The following is a 16,752-nucleotide window of genomic DNA, read 5'->3' on the forward strand; positions in this document are numbered from 1 at the left end:
TTTATACAACAAATAATAAGAAGAAAGATTATTTAATTATACACGCGTCAAATTGAGAGTTTAAGCCTGATCCCCGACCCGGTCTTTAATGACTCAAAAAAGAAAAAAAAAAAAAAAAAAAAATATATATATATATATATATATATATATATATATATATATATATATATATATATATATATATATATATATATATATATATATATATATTGAACATTGAACAATAAAAATAGCAATTAAAAAAAAAAAAAAAAAAAAAAAAAAGTCATGATCTTGAAATCCAAACTTTAGATGGGGAATAACACAATTAACTCATTCAAGTTATTTCCAAATTATTATAGTTTAACTAAAATGAATTAAATATAATTTTTTTTGGTGTTTACTAAAATGGATTATATGTACTACTCTACTTTTTTGGATCTTGGGACAGGCCATAGCCTAGGCTCCCCACTCTCTAGATCCGTCCTTGGTTAGAAGGAGAGAGAAATTTAGGTGTCCTTTGGTTGCTATGGGAAATTACTTCCCATAGGAATTTGTATTTTATGAGAATTAAATTCCTACATCAAAATCATGGGAATTGTATAAAGTTGTTTGATTGGCATGAGGAAAGTTGCAAATCATAGGAAGTTTGACCTACCTAGGGGAGGTTAGGTAATTAACTTCCCATATTTTATGGGAAGTCACAATTCTCATGAATTTGCAATTCCCTCATTTACACTTTTTATTGTCAACCAAACAACTCATGTATTTTCAAATTCCCATGATTTTTCACTTCCCCCATTTTCTTTGTGTAACCAAACAACCCCTTAAGATCACAAAATTCACAATGTTTAATCAAAAAGAGAAAAACCTAACCGAGACCTTAGAGGATTAGAATTAGACCAACAGAAAATTAAGGCATGTAAGAGTGACTAATTAAATTAGCTAAATTTAAAATACGTTTGAATCTTTTGGCGTTCTGTTCATGTACCTTTAACTTAGCAAGGCTAGAATTAGTCATTAACATTTGACCATAAGATATACTTCGTATATGGCAAATATCATATACAAGTAGGAATATCAATCAAATTGAATTTTGCATATACAAGTATATATTTAAGCTCTTTTGTCAATAAAAAAAAAAAAAAAAAAAAAAAAAAAAAAAAAAAAAAAAAAAAAAAAAAAGAGCATACATTTAAGCAATGCAATGCTGATTGAACATGATGAACGCATACAAATGATCCAAGACATTAACAAAAATGTAAAAGAACTTCGTAATTTGCTGCAATGACTGCTTTAAAAACCATTTCATAATACAAAACCGATCAAATCATCAATGGGGGGCACAACAAACTCATGGTAGATAGGAAACGAAAGATTATTGCAAATACTCAAATCGTGTCATCAGAAATTCAAAAACACAACATCAAATATTTTCATGGTCCTAGCAAGGGCGCATAAAGCGTTAAAGGACAAAGAGAACTTGAAGGACAGGTAGGGGAACTCCTACAATAATACTGAGTTCATTCTTCCTCCTCTGCCTCTTCCAGCCATTTCACAAAGGGCTCAAGTGATTTCACAAAAGTTTGCCTAGAAAATGCCAAAATTAAAAAGAAGAATGTCAAATAACAAAAAAACCCAAACAAATCAGCAGCAAAAAATTCAGAAATCAGATGTGAGACACATCAAAGACCACTTCAATTTTATGATCTGGATTTTGAAAACTTTACCTTCCCTTGGGATTTGTTCCTTTACGGAACCAGTGCAAGATGGTGTCTTCTGCAAGCACATCCTGGTCATACAAAGATCTGACTATTTCTGGGAACAATTTCATCAATTTAGCATCCTCATAGCATTGGATCTGGACTTTGTATATGAGTTCTAATTCAAGCTTTCCACTGGTACAGTAGGAATTTAAGAGCTTTGCCCAGGTTTTGACCTATCAGATTCGAAATATAACTTCATCAGATGAGAAAGCTTAAAGTCTCATTGGTACGCCAATACAATAGTGTGTTATTAAAGCTAAAATCATAAAGATGATAGCAAAAGCGGCGGACTAATTGCAGGCACATAGAGTAGCTTCAAAAGGCACGTCATGCTATTTTGGGGCCATAATTATCTATCACATAAAGCATTTGATCTCATGCAGACTTGTAAATAAAGATAAGTACATCATAATTTAGAAGGGGGAAGACCAGAACCTCAGTTTTATTAACAATAATAAGATTATAACTAAAATTCACAACTCAAACACTGATACTACGCCAAGAATAACAACAATCCTCAAGGGCAAAAGGACTTAAAATATAAAATATAGGAATCAAATTTTGCAATTTTGCCCGAACAAAACCGACCATGTGTAAATATCATTTTATGTGCTCTAACCAAAGTGAGAACCTAAAATAATAAGGCTTAGGCATTGGCGTGGATCCAAAGCATACCTGGCGCAACGCAGTATTAGCATTCTGCTGTTGATTTTTCCCAGACCACTGCACAGCATCCATAATAACATCCCATAAGAGGCGCACAATCTCAATATCAGGGAGCTTAGACTCTTTCACGTGATGTTTCACAGTTTCAATCACTTCTTCTACATCAGCTTCCTCTGCTATCTGAGTCGTTAATGCAGACTTCATTTCTGCCAGCTTCAGCTCAAATAATTTTTTCTCATTGTACTGGACCAATGGAACAAGGCCTTCCTTTCTGAAAAAGGAGAATTAGCTATCAGATTGACAGCTAGGAAAGGTAGGAGAACACAATTTGACATATATCAAGTGCCTGACTAACTTGAAGTAAAACAATTGTAGTACTAAACTGTAACACCCATGGAAAACCAGTATACTACAAAGCTTGGAAACACAAGACAAAGTTGACTAATACTATACTGAAACATAGACTTCTAAAATAACATTCAATGCAAGGAAAAAAAAAACATAAAAACAGAGGAGAGAACTCACGTGAAGTGTTCAGAAAAGGCCTCAGGAGATCTCTTAGAAGATGGGAAAAAGTCCAGAAGTTTATCTTCAACTTTACCACGCTTCAGGAGTGCAATCAAGTCATCTAGTGTGTTATCCACAAGAAACTCCTTAAAAAATTCTGTCAAAAATGTAAGAACTAGCCCCTTTGCCACGAGATTGTCCTTGAGGAGGGGTTGGAACACTGTTTCTGGTGGCAAACCTGACAGCTTCTGGGAGAAAGTAAGAGCAGTGAATATTGCCAATTTTTTCCTTTCATTGTCTTCAAAAAGCTCCAAAGACTGTAAGAATCTTCGCATGACATTTTCAAGGTACTTGATAAGGAACGGCCTTCGGCGCAAAATCTTCTGTATAAAGAATACAGATGGCAAAATATCTTCACGTGTGGGCTCACAGTGAATTACAGAGTAAGTGTGGCGCTCCCCCTCATCAGGTTTGGTTGTTCCAGGCTGTGTGCGGCCCCCGGTAAAGATAACCTGCATATAAGAATTGTTATATTCTGGGCAGTGTGAAAAAGTTTAAAAAGTGCCAGACTTAAAATTGCATACAGAAATACAGAATGTCTCAGAGTGCCAATCTAAGAATTCAATTAATATCAAGAAATAGTCAAATGACATGTGTAAGGCAGAGATAATACAAGAGTTTCATTCTCAACTTCTAACACTTCATAAACATCTCAGAAAGCAAAGCAATAGATAAACCCCTAAACCAAACAAAAGAGTGCATACATCTTGCCCCTTCCCCTGAAGCTTAACAAAAAATCGTGCACATCTAATAAAACATAAGATAACAATGCTACCTACGTCATGTAATGTTTAACTAACGTTTTTTGGGCCATTCCAAACTTTTGCACAATTTATAGATTTATGATAGGAAGTACTTAATTTACATTTATCAAATTGTAATCATATGGACCAGTTCCTTAATATCCATTTTTATTTTTTTAAACAAACATATTGGAGAAAAGGAGCACCAGGTGTAATTTGAAACAACCAGAGCATGCACCAAGTCCTGAAGGGTCATGTTGATAAACAAATGGAACTTCTAGAAAATCCTTGGTGCTGTTAGTGTTACATTACATGACAGAATTGCAAAAGGGTGAATGAATATACTGAGTTTCCATCCCACCCCTATTTCTTTCACCCTAGAGAAAGATTCCACAGCAATAAATCTCTTTATTCATTTCACAAAAGAGTTGTGACTGATGGCCAAGACAAACACTGAATGGATGAAGTCTATTTTCAGTTTCAAAACACATCAGCTATAGCTCTACTCATATTTAGAAGCTACCACTTGGAAAAGAAAGCAAGCATGACTAACACAAGAAACATTTCTCAATAGACTAACAGCCTTAAAGGTACTTCCATAGGTAGGGCTAAGTAAAGACATGCCATTGATACCTATGTAAAGCACACAAACCGAAATAGCAGAATATAGCATAGATATGTTCGCACTAAACTCCATCACCATGTAGTAAGTATAAGATGCTTGCCTCAAAGAAAGTATCCCCATATCTTGAAAAGTCGAGTTCTGAAGATTCAATGCTCTTTGCGATAAGTTCCTGCGGATCGTAGATATTGTATTAGATCACTGTGCGTATTCATAGCAATGTCTAGTCAGATTTTAAAAATAGTTGGTGAGCAAATGTGGGCATATAATTACCAGATCACCAGCATTATCCAAATATATCTGGACCACTGCATCTGAAAATGCTGCAGGGTCCAGAGGAGCTGCGATATTCCGTTTGCGGGTCTTGATCCGCGTACCACTAAAGAAGATAACCAAATCAGTGGATGAGAATTTACGCACAAAATAATCAATGGAAACTTCAAAAAACACCTCTGATAACAATATTATAAACAAGACACCTAGACTAAAAAACAGAAACTCAAAAAGACCAATATACAGCATAGAGTAGAGTGATTAAACATGAACAATTACTTTCATTATAATACCCACTTAAATATCTGGTCAGTCAAAGGTTCGATTACTTAATCAATCACATCGCGAAAGCTAACATAATCATAAATTAATACACCTAACCTAACCCTTCCTCCAAATCAAAAACAACACTAACCCTAATCAATTACAAACATTATGATTCAGTAGACAGTGACACCTTAAATGAAAAACCTCAACTGTCAACAACAAACTAATAATTAATTTAAAATTAAAGATAACGAAACTCACCCTAGAGTGGGTCTCTCCTTCGAGCTGCAACAATAACAACAAAACAAAAAATCAATTAATCAGTCGAAATTAATAATCAATCCATTCAAAAGAAAATCAAATCCCAGAAATCAACCTTTCTTAAAATATAATCAGGCAAAATCAATCAATTCAACAGATAATTCAAGAAAATAACACAGAAACCCTAAATTCACAATTCAAAAGAAACCCTAGCTGAAGAAAAGGGGGAAATCAATCAATCCCCACAAAAATTAAACAATTCAACCAACTAAAAAAACACAATCAAATTACCAGACCATACTCGATCGACCAGTGATTAATATATCAATAAATAAAACAAACTGCGTAAAATTATCTTATGATAATAAAAGAAGAAAATAGATCTAGAAAAAGAAAACCCCAAATTAAAAATGAAGAAAAAATCAGAGAAAAATGGGGAAATGAAAAGAAGAGGGAAGAAGAAATTACCTCATAAACAAGGCGTCGACGGATCGAAAGAAGTGAGCGAGTTTCTGAGTTTTTTCGAAGCTGTGAAGAAGAGAGAGAAAGATGAAAGAGGAGGCGGAGAGAAAGAGAGAGAGATGGAAGAATGGAAAAACTTAGGACACCAAAACTTATATCAGTATAAAATATTTTTTTTTGTTCTCTCGATAATTGCACCTCAGATTAGATATTTTTGGGAGAAGGCTTAAGCTAAGGGTTGTTGCCCTTGATCGGGTAAAACTCACACATCGACGAGTGATTTTGTTTCTTGACTTTCTATGGGCAATGAAGAATGAGTAATCGAGTATGTTATTTTTGTATCTTTTGTAAGATTATTTTTAGTTGTAACTTATTTTATACGATTCGTAATATAGGCTATAAACATATCACATTTGTATTTGAATAAACGAATCATTTTGACAGGTATTAATCTTTAGTATTTTTAACTTATTATCTATTAATTTATTAAACTAATAAAAAGTGATATTATCTCTGTTTTATATTATTTGCAACGATTTAACATAAAATAAAATAAAGAGAAAAAATGTTTAATCAATGCAAATAATATGAAACGGAGGTAGTATTATGAAAATATAGTGACTAATCTAACCATAATAACATTTTATTTTTATATTTGTAAAAAAAAAAAACCAAATTAAAGTTAGATATTAATCAACTAATAAATTAATTGTTATGGAATATAGTAAAGAGGTAGGTCGTAGGCCTATATAGAATGTAAATAATCATTAGAACAAAAAAGAATAGACTAAACCGTAAAGGAGTATAAAATAAATAAATAAATAAAACTTTTATATGGACTGGCCACACCGTTTAAGTGCTACATGAGTTATTTGGTTAGTGTTACAAGAATTACTCCGTAAGTATTATAGGGGTTATTCGGCTAGTGTTAGAGATTATTCAATAGGTATTACAGGGGTTAGGGTCTGTTTTCATACGTTGAAATTCAGTTCAGTTCAACTCCTAATTTCCTTCTCTTATAAAATATTCATTTCATTTCAGTTCAGTTCGGTTCAGTCAATAAGAACAGACCCTCACTTAATTAATATTATAACTAGTTGCACACAAAACGCGCTTAACCTCAACCATGATAACCTCTAATGAGCTATAATTATCAATGCCATCCCACCCTTCAATCTTCAATATGGTTGTAGTACGGTGATAAAAGTATGGAGTTATGGACAAGTGGAAAATATGTAGGGAGTAATTAATTAAGCATGCAAGATATTAGAAATATCTTGGCTTTTCTCTTCACCCCACCTTGGCCGACCTGTGACTATGTTATCCCTAGACAATAATCCAGGTTACCAAACGCAGCTGGAATCCTCTCAAGGGATTATCATGCTACACGTGTATTTTCGCGTTTTTTTTTTTTTCTTTTTTTTTCATATATGGAAAAACTATCGTAATTACTTTATGATAATTTAATACAATACTCGTACTAATAAAAGTTATAAGTTAAATCTTAGTTTAAATTAGTGGGCATGGTGCTATATCAAATACAGAAAACCCAACTTCTTGCTAAAGTAGCTTACAACATCTTACGTACTCCATCTTATATCTAATCTCTCCTACTTAAAAGTATGGTTTATGGAATAGTGTTCTACATACTACAATGAATGTGAATAAGTATATAAATAAATAGATAAAGCTATTACTACATATGGAGCGAGTGAATAAATAGATAAAGCTATTACTACATATGGAGCGAGTGCATGTATTTTGTATTTCCAATAACTTTTCATATTATATTATAATTATACTTCGCATGATTTACATAGTATTAGAAAATACTCCCTACATTTCCTAATGTTTGCCTCATAGCTCAACTTATACGAAATGTTTTATTAAGAGTTGTATTGAGTTGAAAAATATTTTTGTCATTTATATATAAGTTAGAAAATAAAGTAGAGAGATTGATGAGACCATGTTTACTAAAAAAAAATTTTTAAAAAAAAAAAAAAAAAAAAAAAAAAAAAAAAAAAAAAAAAAACTAATCAAACAAGCTTAAAATGACAAACCACATAAAAATTGAGGCAACCTAGCTTTTTTTTTTTTTTTTTTTTTGAGAAGCGCTGGTAGTATCATATATTAAGTGATAGAAAGTTTATCCATGAGTACATAAGGGGCGATAGCAGGGGGACAAACATTTACCCACACTTGCTCCCTATCAGACGGTACTATCCTAGCTAGATGATGGGCCACAGCATTGCCATCTCTACGAATATGAGACCAAGTGACAAATTCAAGGTCTTTACAAATGAACATCACATCATCTAAAATCGAAACTAAATCAGAAAAGAAAGAGCAAGCCTTCGAGAGTCTATTGATGACAATCTGACTATCAGACTCAACCATGATCTTGGTGAAGCCAAACCTGCGGGCAAGATTAATTCCGAAGACAATCGCTTTACATTCTGCAATCTCGACAGGCCAGCATCCCCTAGTGCGACGAGTACCTGCACAAAGCACTTCACCCTCTCCATTACGCACCACAGCACCTAGGCCAACCCAATTTTCATCTCGTAAGCACGCATCACAGTTAACTTTAACAAACTCAGCAGGGGGGGAGACCAGATCTTAGGACTCTTTCTCTTCTTCATCCCAATAGACCCATAGATCTTGACAAAATATTTGCAGCAATCCTCCACCAATTTCAGCACCCTTTCTCGTACCACCAAATGAGGAACATCTTTCCCATTGAAAACTTTGTCGTTTCGCCTGCTCCAAATATACCAGAGTAATGCAACCCCTTTGAGGCACTTTTTCGAGTGAGTATCATGCCAGCTCACAAGAGTTTCTTTGAAATCAGAGTTAATATCAGAGGGAATTAAATCCTCACAGTCAAGCTCACGCCACAAGTCACGGACAGCACTGCAAGAGGAGAGCACATGCCCCAAGGATTCGCATTCTGAGGTACACCACGGGCAAGAGTCAACCTCACTCATGTGTCTATAATGTAAAAGCTTCCGAGTAGGGAGAGAGGACGAACAGGCACGCCAAAGAAACTGCTTAACTTTAGGAATCGTGTCAAGGCTCCAAATTACCACCCACGCTTTGTGAAAGTCATCAAGATTGCATCTTTTTCCTAACATATAAGCAGTTTTGACCGAGTAAACCCCATCATTCGAGAAGGCCCATGTAATCTGATCATTTGGAGAACGACAACTAAGGGGGATCTTCATAATGCAAGCAACATCACGCTCAACAAAATTCTCAGCAATTAGTTCATAATTCCAGTCTTTAGTATCTTCATCAATTAGATCACGCACCAAATTAATCCCATCTTTCCTGTCCGAAACAATAAATCTGCCATCATCATCAGCCACCCAAGGATCATCATACACATCAATTTTGCACCCATCCCCGACCCTCCAAATCAGCCCCTCTTTGACTAATGCTCGAGCACTCTAGATACTCCTCCAGCAATAGCTACCATTAAGCCCCAAGGAGGCGTTCAAAGCATCAGAATGGGGGTAATATTTACCCTTCATAACTCGGCTAAGCAAAGAATCAGGGAGGAAATGAGCCTCCAAATCTGCTTTCCCAGGAGTGCCTCATTAAAAATTGACATGTCTCGGAAACCAAGCCCACCAAGACATTTAGGATGGCACATTCGGTCCCAACTAAGCCAATGAACCTTCCTTTTTAAATCGGTGTGACCCCACCAAAACCTGGCCGTCATCGATTTAATCTCATCAATAACACTACTAGGAATTTTGTACACTCCCATGAGATACGAGGGGATTGCTTGAATGACTGACTTTACAAGGACTTCCTTGGCCGCTCTCGAGAGTAGCTTCTCTTTCCAACCATTAAGCTTCTTCCAGATTCTGTCCTTAAGTGCTGCAAAAACAATTCTCTTCGATCTTCCCAGAATGGAAGGGACTCCCAAATACTTATCATGCTCGTCAACCAAACGCATTCCCAATATCTGAATAAGCTCTTCTTGCTTCGACACACACACACCTTTGCTAAAAGAGACCTCCGACTTATCGTATTTAATTTTCTGTCCGGAAGCTGCTTCGTAAATGTTGAGTATATCAACTATCTTAGAGCATTCCACTCGGTTGGCTCTTGCAAAAAGTAAACTGTCGTCAGCAAAGAAAAGATGAGAAATCTTAGGCCCACTCCTGCTAGCCCCAACCCCATGAACGAGCCTATGGTCTGAGGCCTTTTTTTACCAAAGCCGAGAAAGCATCAGCAATAATGATAAAAAGGTAAGGCGAGAGAGGGTCCCCTTGCCTAAGTCCCCGGGAAGGGATCACATTGCCACACACGTTCCTGTTAATGATGAAGGAGTAAGAGACGGAGGTTACACAATTCATGACCACCTTCACCCACTGCTCAGCAAAACCCATCTTCTTCAGTAACTTATCAAGGAATGTCCACTCAACTCTATCATATGCCTTGCTCATATCTAACTTCATAGCAATGGTCCCCTTGCGGCCCTTACTTCTCTTCTTCATAGTGTGAAACAATTCCATCGCAATAAGAGCATTATCCGTTATCAACCGGAACAAACGCACTCTGATTTTCGGAGATAATATTTGGCAAAATTGTTTTTAATCTCATCACCAAAGCCTTCGAAACAATTTTGTAAAGAATATTACAGAGTGCAATGGGGCGAAATTCGGCAATAGAAGTAGGATTTTTAATCTTCGGAATTAGAGCAATATTTGTGTTATTAATGGATTCCGGAGATAAAATTCCACTCAAAATGTTATTCACCTTTTCGAAAACTGCATTACCCACCACATGCCAATATTTTTGATAGAAAATGGCATGTAACCCGTCCGGACCCGGAGACTTACAAGGGTGCATAGCACAAATTGCCGAATAAATTTCCTTTTTGTCAAAGGGGCGAAGGAGCAGTCATTATCTTCAGCAGAAATGCAGGGAACAATAGCCTCAAGAACCTGATTACAATCAGCAGTAGAAGGAACCCGAAGATGAGAAAAGATTGGAGTAGAACTTCTGGACAATGTCTTCAAACACGTCCTCATCAGAGTGCCATTTCCCCACTTCATCGAAAAGACCCTTGATCTCATTCCGACTTCTTCTTGGCGATGCTTCGTGGTGGAAATATTTCGTGTTACGATCACCGTCCTTAATCTCAGAGGCTCGAGATCTTAAGTACCAATAGGCTTCTTGCTTCTCAAACAAGGCATCCAGTTTCTTCTCCAAGGTTGCGCAAAGATCAAAATTGTGAGCTGTTCTAGCGCCAGCTTGGGCTTCATGGAGAGATTTCTCAGTTTCCTCAATCTGCTTATTAAGATCACAGAACCTCTTCCCACCCCACTTTTTTAGCGCTTCCAAAGTGAGACCAAGTCTGCCTTCAGTAGAGAGACCAGCAGCTCTCGACCACGCTTCTTTAACAGCAACTTCACACGAGGGATCCAACAACCAGGCTGTCTCAAATTTTAAAGTCTTCACACCCTTTCTTTTTTTCTTTTTCTCACGCTCCAATTTTAATAAAATCGGAGAGTGGTCGGACTTAAATCTGACCAGATTTTCAACAACAGCTTCTGGGTATAAATTGCGCCACACCTCATTGCAACAAAATCGATCCAATCTTTCCCTTACAAGAGTTTGTTCTGTCAAGCCCCGTTCCCACGTGAACCATTGCCCTTCACAGCCAAGATCATGCAAATTACACTCACTTAACACATTGCGGAAATCATACATAGCTCGTCTCTCATAGCTCGCACCCCCTTCCTTCTCATCATAACATAAAATCTCATTGAAATCTCCTCCAAAAAGAATCGGACCATCATGGGAATTACAAAGACCTCTCACAAGATCCCAAGTTTTAGCTTTGTTGGCCGTTTCCGGCGAGCCATAAATACCAACAAACCTCCAACTAAGCCCGTTTCTATCAATAAAGGCCCCACAAATATGATTTTGAGAAAAGGAGATCAAAAGAGTAATTTCAATAAAAGAGTAATTTCAATAAAAATTTAAAAATTAAAAAATATATATTTAAAAAAAAAAAAAAAAAAAAAAAAAAAAAAAAAAAAAAAAAAACATTAAACATACTAGAGATGCCAAGTTTTCTACTTGTACATCAAGGTTCATGTATGTAGGTAATGTAGTTATAGTTTACTACTGTATTTATTTCAGAGGTATATTGGTCAAACCAAAAAAAAAGAGTAAAATTATTACTGAGTTAAAATTGAATTCAGGAAATATTTGTAGTTCACACTTCCTTATGTCGATAAGTTGAAATCGAACATGTATATATCAGTATTATCTGTATATGGATTTCCAAAGGCAAATTGTGAACCACAGTACAATCCACCAAGTTGAACAATTCAAAAAGAACTTAAGAATAAAAGTACAAGAAAGAAACATGTCAATTCACAGGAAGTGAAGCTCATGCAAACACATACACAGTGACAGAGACAAGACAAATAAAAAAAACTTCAAGAAATCTACTTAGCTTCAACTAAGTGGGCAAGTCTTAAAGGCACCACTTGCTTAGAGAAAGTTCATGTGTCCTTTTACAACTCCCAACTAACAATTACCAGCTAGTGAGACAAGCAGCCCAGAATGTGGAGATGACAGCACCAGAAATATTGCATCATTCAGGATTTCAGCAGAATCACAATACCGATTCGCAGGAAGTGCTAAGCAAAACATAGCATGAAGAATTTCTAGTAGCCGTCTAATTTATTGTATTCATACCTTCGTATCACCTCTACTGACTTGAGTGACTGGCATGCTGATAGCAAATAAAATTTTATACACATATTGGCTAAGGAAATAGTAAAAACGACAGTAACAAATGAAATACTTCTCCAGTTCTCCCTAGCAGTTGAGAACTATGAGAAGTCCATTAAAATCTTCAATGAGCATAAAATTTAGTACATTTGCTAAGTTCTAAGAGCAGTAAACATCGACAAGATCCTCACTTCCTCATGTATTTCAACAACTTCAAGCATCTCACAGGGTAATATACATTTCAGATTGCCCTATGGACTTTTTAACTTCAGAAAGTATTTACTTCTCCCTGTAACCTCCCAGACAAGAGAAATCAAAATTATCACCACCTAAAGCACAACAGCTAGAATCCTTCAAAGTACCGAAGTCTAGAGATCATACTTCTCAAATATCAGCCATCATTCTGGCAGAAAAATACATCTCAATTCTCATTAGATGTAGATCTAGGGCATCCAGAGAACCGCACAACATTGTCTAGAATATGGTGATAACCCTGACAGGTACTCATGAATGTTGTGACCACTAACATTCTTGTGCTCCATTTTACCACACTCTGTCAGTTTACTACAAAGCATATGTGATTCCTCCATGCAACATATGCACACTTTCATAGTAAGCAATCAACAAATTAGAGCAATTGTATTAAGTAACTTGTCATATCCAAAATAGCAAAATCCCCATAGCCCAACTCGGCAACTCATGATTTGTGACAAAAGAGCACTCACAAAGATTTCTTGCAAGATTCCCTTCTTATGCTTCTTCTTAGTCCTATGCTGGTAATTCGGTCAAGGAGAATGAAGAAAATTCCAAAGCCCAACTCATGATTTCGTGAATAATGACATAAGAGCACTCAAAGATTTCTTGCAAGATTGCCTTTTTATGTTTCTTCTTAGTCCTATGCTGCTGATTCAGTCAAGGAGAATGAAGATCCCATAGCTCAACTCAGAATGAGTTAAAAGCACTCATAAAGATTTCTTGCAAGATTGCTTTCTTATGTTTCTTCTTAGTCCTAAGCTGGTGATTTGGTCAAGGAAAATGAAGAAAATGTTTGCAATGGATTCACCCAATTGAAAATCCAACTCATATAAAACGACAAGTTGACAAGCACCTACTCCACCTAAGTATACATCCTCCTATAGAGGTCCAGATTTACACAATCATACCACTAACTAATACAAAGTATCAGAAAAGCTATTTCCAAATGGTTACCACATATCATTTCACTAAAGATTTGTTGTGCAACTCTTCCTGTCGAAAGGGTTCTTAGTCTTATTGTCTTGTTTACGCTCTTGTTCCACTAACACTATAACAAGCCATTTCATTCATCCAGGCCAAAAACCAGATTACTAAGCACGCCTTAAGACTCTTACTACGCTTTAAGTAAAAGAGGATTGATACAATGAGCTGATTTCCTAAAGTTGACTCTCAACCGTCCTGATCTTCATTTAGGCCGATGTAGAAAAATAACAAAGCATTAGTTCTTGTTATCAGTGGAGGTTCGTAAAAAGAATTGGAATCGAGTCCCTTAGCCCCAATGTTGCAGAAAAAAGACTTGACTAATACAACTAGAAAGCAGCTAAATTGAGAAGCATATAGTAAAATTGAGTAAGGGAAATGTAATGGACATAGGTAGCAAAGTTCATGGCAGTAGTCAAAATCAAAAACAGCACAAGCAAAATAGTAAGCCCAAACAAGAGCAGAAAAATCATCACAATAACACAAACTGTGCTATTTCTATTTTTTCATTGAAACATTTTGTCAAACACTTGGCATGCATTACAAAAAAACCACACCAAATTTTCCTGCAACAATGCAGCACAACCTCATTAAAATTCCCAGAATCATTATTAAAATTCAACTAAAAACAAACAAAACCCATAAAACAAAATTGCAAATTTAATTGAAAAAGGGGATGATTTCCTTATAAAGTTATAATTTATCTTCCCTAATGATATTATCATCAGAGGGTGAAGAACCATCTACCAAAACATGATCAACGGAAGAGATCCCTTGCTGCTGTTGTCGTGGCTCATTCAAAAGCTTCTCCATGTCCCGCATCCTGGTTCTGGAAACGCCAGTAAGAAGAACTGCAATGGAAGAGAGAGAAAACGAAAATCAGTGGAAATGCTTGGTAATAAGAAGAAGAAATGAGGAAGGAAAGGGAGGAGAGAGAAAGAGTACTGGCAGCAGTTCCGATGGTCCATATCCAGAGGATCTTAATTCCAGTAGGCTTGTCTTTCCACATTTTCTTTCTTTCTTTTCTTCGAGAGTTCTGGGTAATTTTTAGCAATGGTGTAGCATGTAGGTTTCAGTTGTCTCGGCTTACTAGGCTACAATGCTACATCACCACCCTTGGTTGACTCGGTTTCGTGTCGAGTTATTTTGGGTTCGGGTTTTTACAATGGTTAGGATACAGACATTTTAAAATCATCAAGAATTTAATAATTTTGACTAATTTTTTATTTATTTATTTATTTATATTTTTTTTAAAGGGGAATTTTTGATTTATTTTATAACATGTATTATGTATAATATGATTTTGAAAAAATAAAATAACCACGGTTATAGCCAAATGAACCTTTAGCTATCAAAATTGGCCCTAAACTGCAATTTGATTATGGTGAAACCATGAGCTACTTTAGGGTCTATTCACATTTACTGAACTAAACTGATTGGAACTGAAATGAGCTGAAATGAATATTTTATGAAAAAAGGAAACTAAAAGCTGAACTGAACTGAATTGATTGGAGCTGAACTAAACGAGCCCTTAGTTGATACCTCACCAGCTCACACACTTAAAGTCTAACTTGTGATGGTTGAATACACAATTATGTGACGATTATTTTAGGATCTCGTTGTTCTAATTTACTGAAATCAACTTAATTGAACTGAATAGAGTTGAAATGAATTGTTTATGAGAGAATAAAATTAAAAATAAACTGAACTGATTAGAGCTGAACTGAACATAACTAAAATTAAGCTAAACAGAACATTCCTTAAAGTACTCCATAATGATTCTCCCTAGTATTTCCAACAAATCCCTAATTGTCCATTTATGGGTAGTAATGCACAGGACTATAGAGGACATGGTGACTTGTGAAAAGTGGTATATGGTTGAATTTATTTGTATAGTGGAGTTCAATAAATACAAGCAATCCAAGTACCCTCGAGTTTCACGAGTTATCCAAGTAGCCATGAGCACCACGCACCAATTGTAAAAACAAAACGTTTTTATTAAGGTGACCAAAATCATGTTATTGAATTTTTTTCCGCTAATTTTTAACATTTGTTGTTATTACAAGTCATGCACCGGGTGCTAATAATATAACACTGCTAACTAAAAGAAAATGAAATATAGAGTACTCCATAATATAATTATATTTTACGGGTTACAAACTACTACGTATTGTGCATCGAACCTAAATTTGATTTATATACAGTAAATAATTTGGAATCATTTTCAAGTGCATATTCAATACGAAGTATATTTTAATTTTTTTTGATAGAATTTGATTCAATTATAATGTTTCATTGGTTACAAATATATAGTCAACAACTTTACAATTTTACATGACAACAAATCTTTTATTTAAAAAATTATTGAATTAGTGAAAATTGGAGATCTAGAAAATCAATCAATCACGTATAAGATCACAAGATCAAGTCATTGTTATTTTTTACTCCATAAATGAGGTAGAGAATATATTATGCAATATCATTACCATTTTTAAATGATTCTAAACACATTTGATATACTCAATCAGTTGATCATCACTGTACTGATTTTGTAATTATTTAAGGTGATATGATTTTTTTGATTTATTTGTTATGTGTTATCATTTGATCTTGCTCATATGTAAGGTAGAAATTAGAAAATAAGGTACCACCCCCACCTTCAATATAAAAAAAAAATCAAAAACAATTAACACAACATTATTGACATGAAATTTATTGGATATACTGTTATACACCGGCTTACTTAATCAAATTGAGTGGGCATGACTATATTGTCTATACTCAATAGTCAACATAAAACATCCCATGAAAAATAATAATTGAATAGTCAATACCAATAATAAGATGGTAGGAAAAGTTAATTTTTAAGGGTAGTGAAGCAATATGTCAATATCTATATTTTTTTGTTGTTTAAAGAGCCACAAAGACGAGGGTAAGAATCGATCCCAGAATCTCTGGAATTCGGGGAAGGAAACTTTAACCACTTGAGTAGTTAAGTTATTTATTCCCCATTCTCTTAATATCTTGTATAAGTAGTTAAGTACAAAGAATATGATTTATCATGATCTTAGATCAACTTTAATCAATCAATTACATTATACTAAAGGTGAATCTGATATGACACTTGTCAGGTTTTGATTAAAAAAAT

The 16,752-nt window shown here is 35.1% G+C and overlaps 2 protein-coding genes and 1 long non-coding RNA gene across 3 annotated transcripts; all 3 read right to left on the reverse strand.

Annotated features, from left to right (window-relative positions):
- Positions 1-1,339: 1,339 nt before the first annotated feature.
- On the reverse strand, positions 1,340-5,751 carry LOC145628569 (uncharacterized). The gene is made up of 8 exons (XM_081680901.1): positions 5,613-5,751; positions 5,145-5,168; positions 4,617-4,722; positions 4,447-4,515; positions 2,937-3,430; positions 2,421-2,682; positions 1,710-1,918; positions 1,340-1,569 (listed from the first exon to the last, which is right to left on the reverse strand). The coding sequence occupies exons 1-8, from the start codon at positions 5,615-5,617 to the stop codon at positions 1,503-1,505; spliced, it is 1,236 nt and encodes a 411-aa protein (XP_081537027.1). The 5' UTR covers positions 5,618-5,751; the 3' UTR covers positions 1,340-1,502.
- Positions 5,752-7,736: 1,985 nt separating this feature from the next.
- On the reverse strand, positions 7,737-10,132 carry LOC145627235 (uncharacterized). The gene is made up of 4 exons (XM_081679625.1): positions 9,926-10,132; positions 9,320-9,819; positions 8,203-8,954; positions 7,737-8,146 (listed from the first exon to the last, which is right to left on the reverse strand). Exons 1-4 carry the CDS (start codon positions 10,130-10,132, stop codon positions 7,737-7,739), a joined length of 1,869 nt encoding a protein of 622 aa, XP_081535751.1.
- A 3,940-nt stretch (positions 10,133-14,072) lies between these two features.
- On the reverse strand, positions 14,073-14,693 carry LOC145626355 (uncharacterized). Its single transcript, XR_014110993.1, has 2 exons — positions 14,550-14,693; positions 14,073-14,455 (listed from the first exon to the last, which is right to left on the reverse strand). It is a non-coding gene; the product is annotated as an uncharacterized LOC145626355 (long non-coding RNA).
- Between the last annotated feature and the right edge of the window lie 2,059 nt (positions 14,694-16,752).

This window comes from Chenopodium album, chromosome 4, assembly GCF_948465745.1.
Source record: "Chenopodium album chromosome 4, dcCheAlbu1.1, whole genome shotgun sequence".
NCBI classification, from domain to species: Eukaryota; Viridiplantae; Streptophyta; class Magnoliopsida; order Caryophyllales; family Amaranthaceae; genus Chenopodium; species Chenopodium album.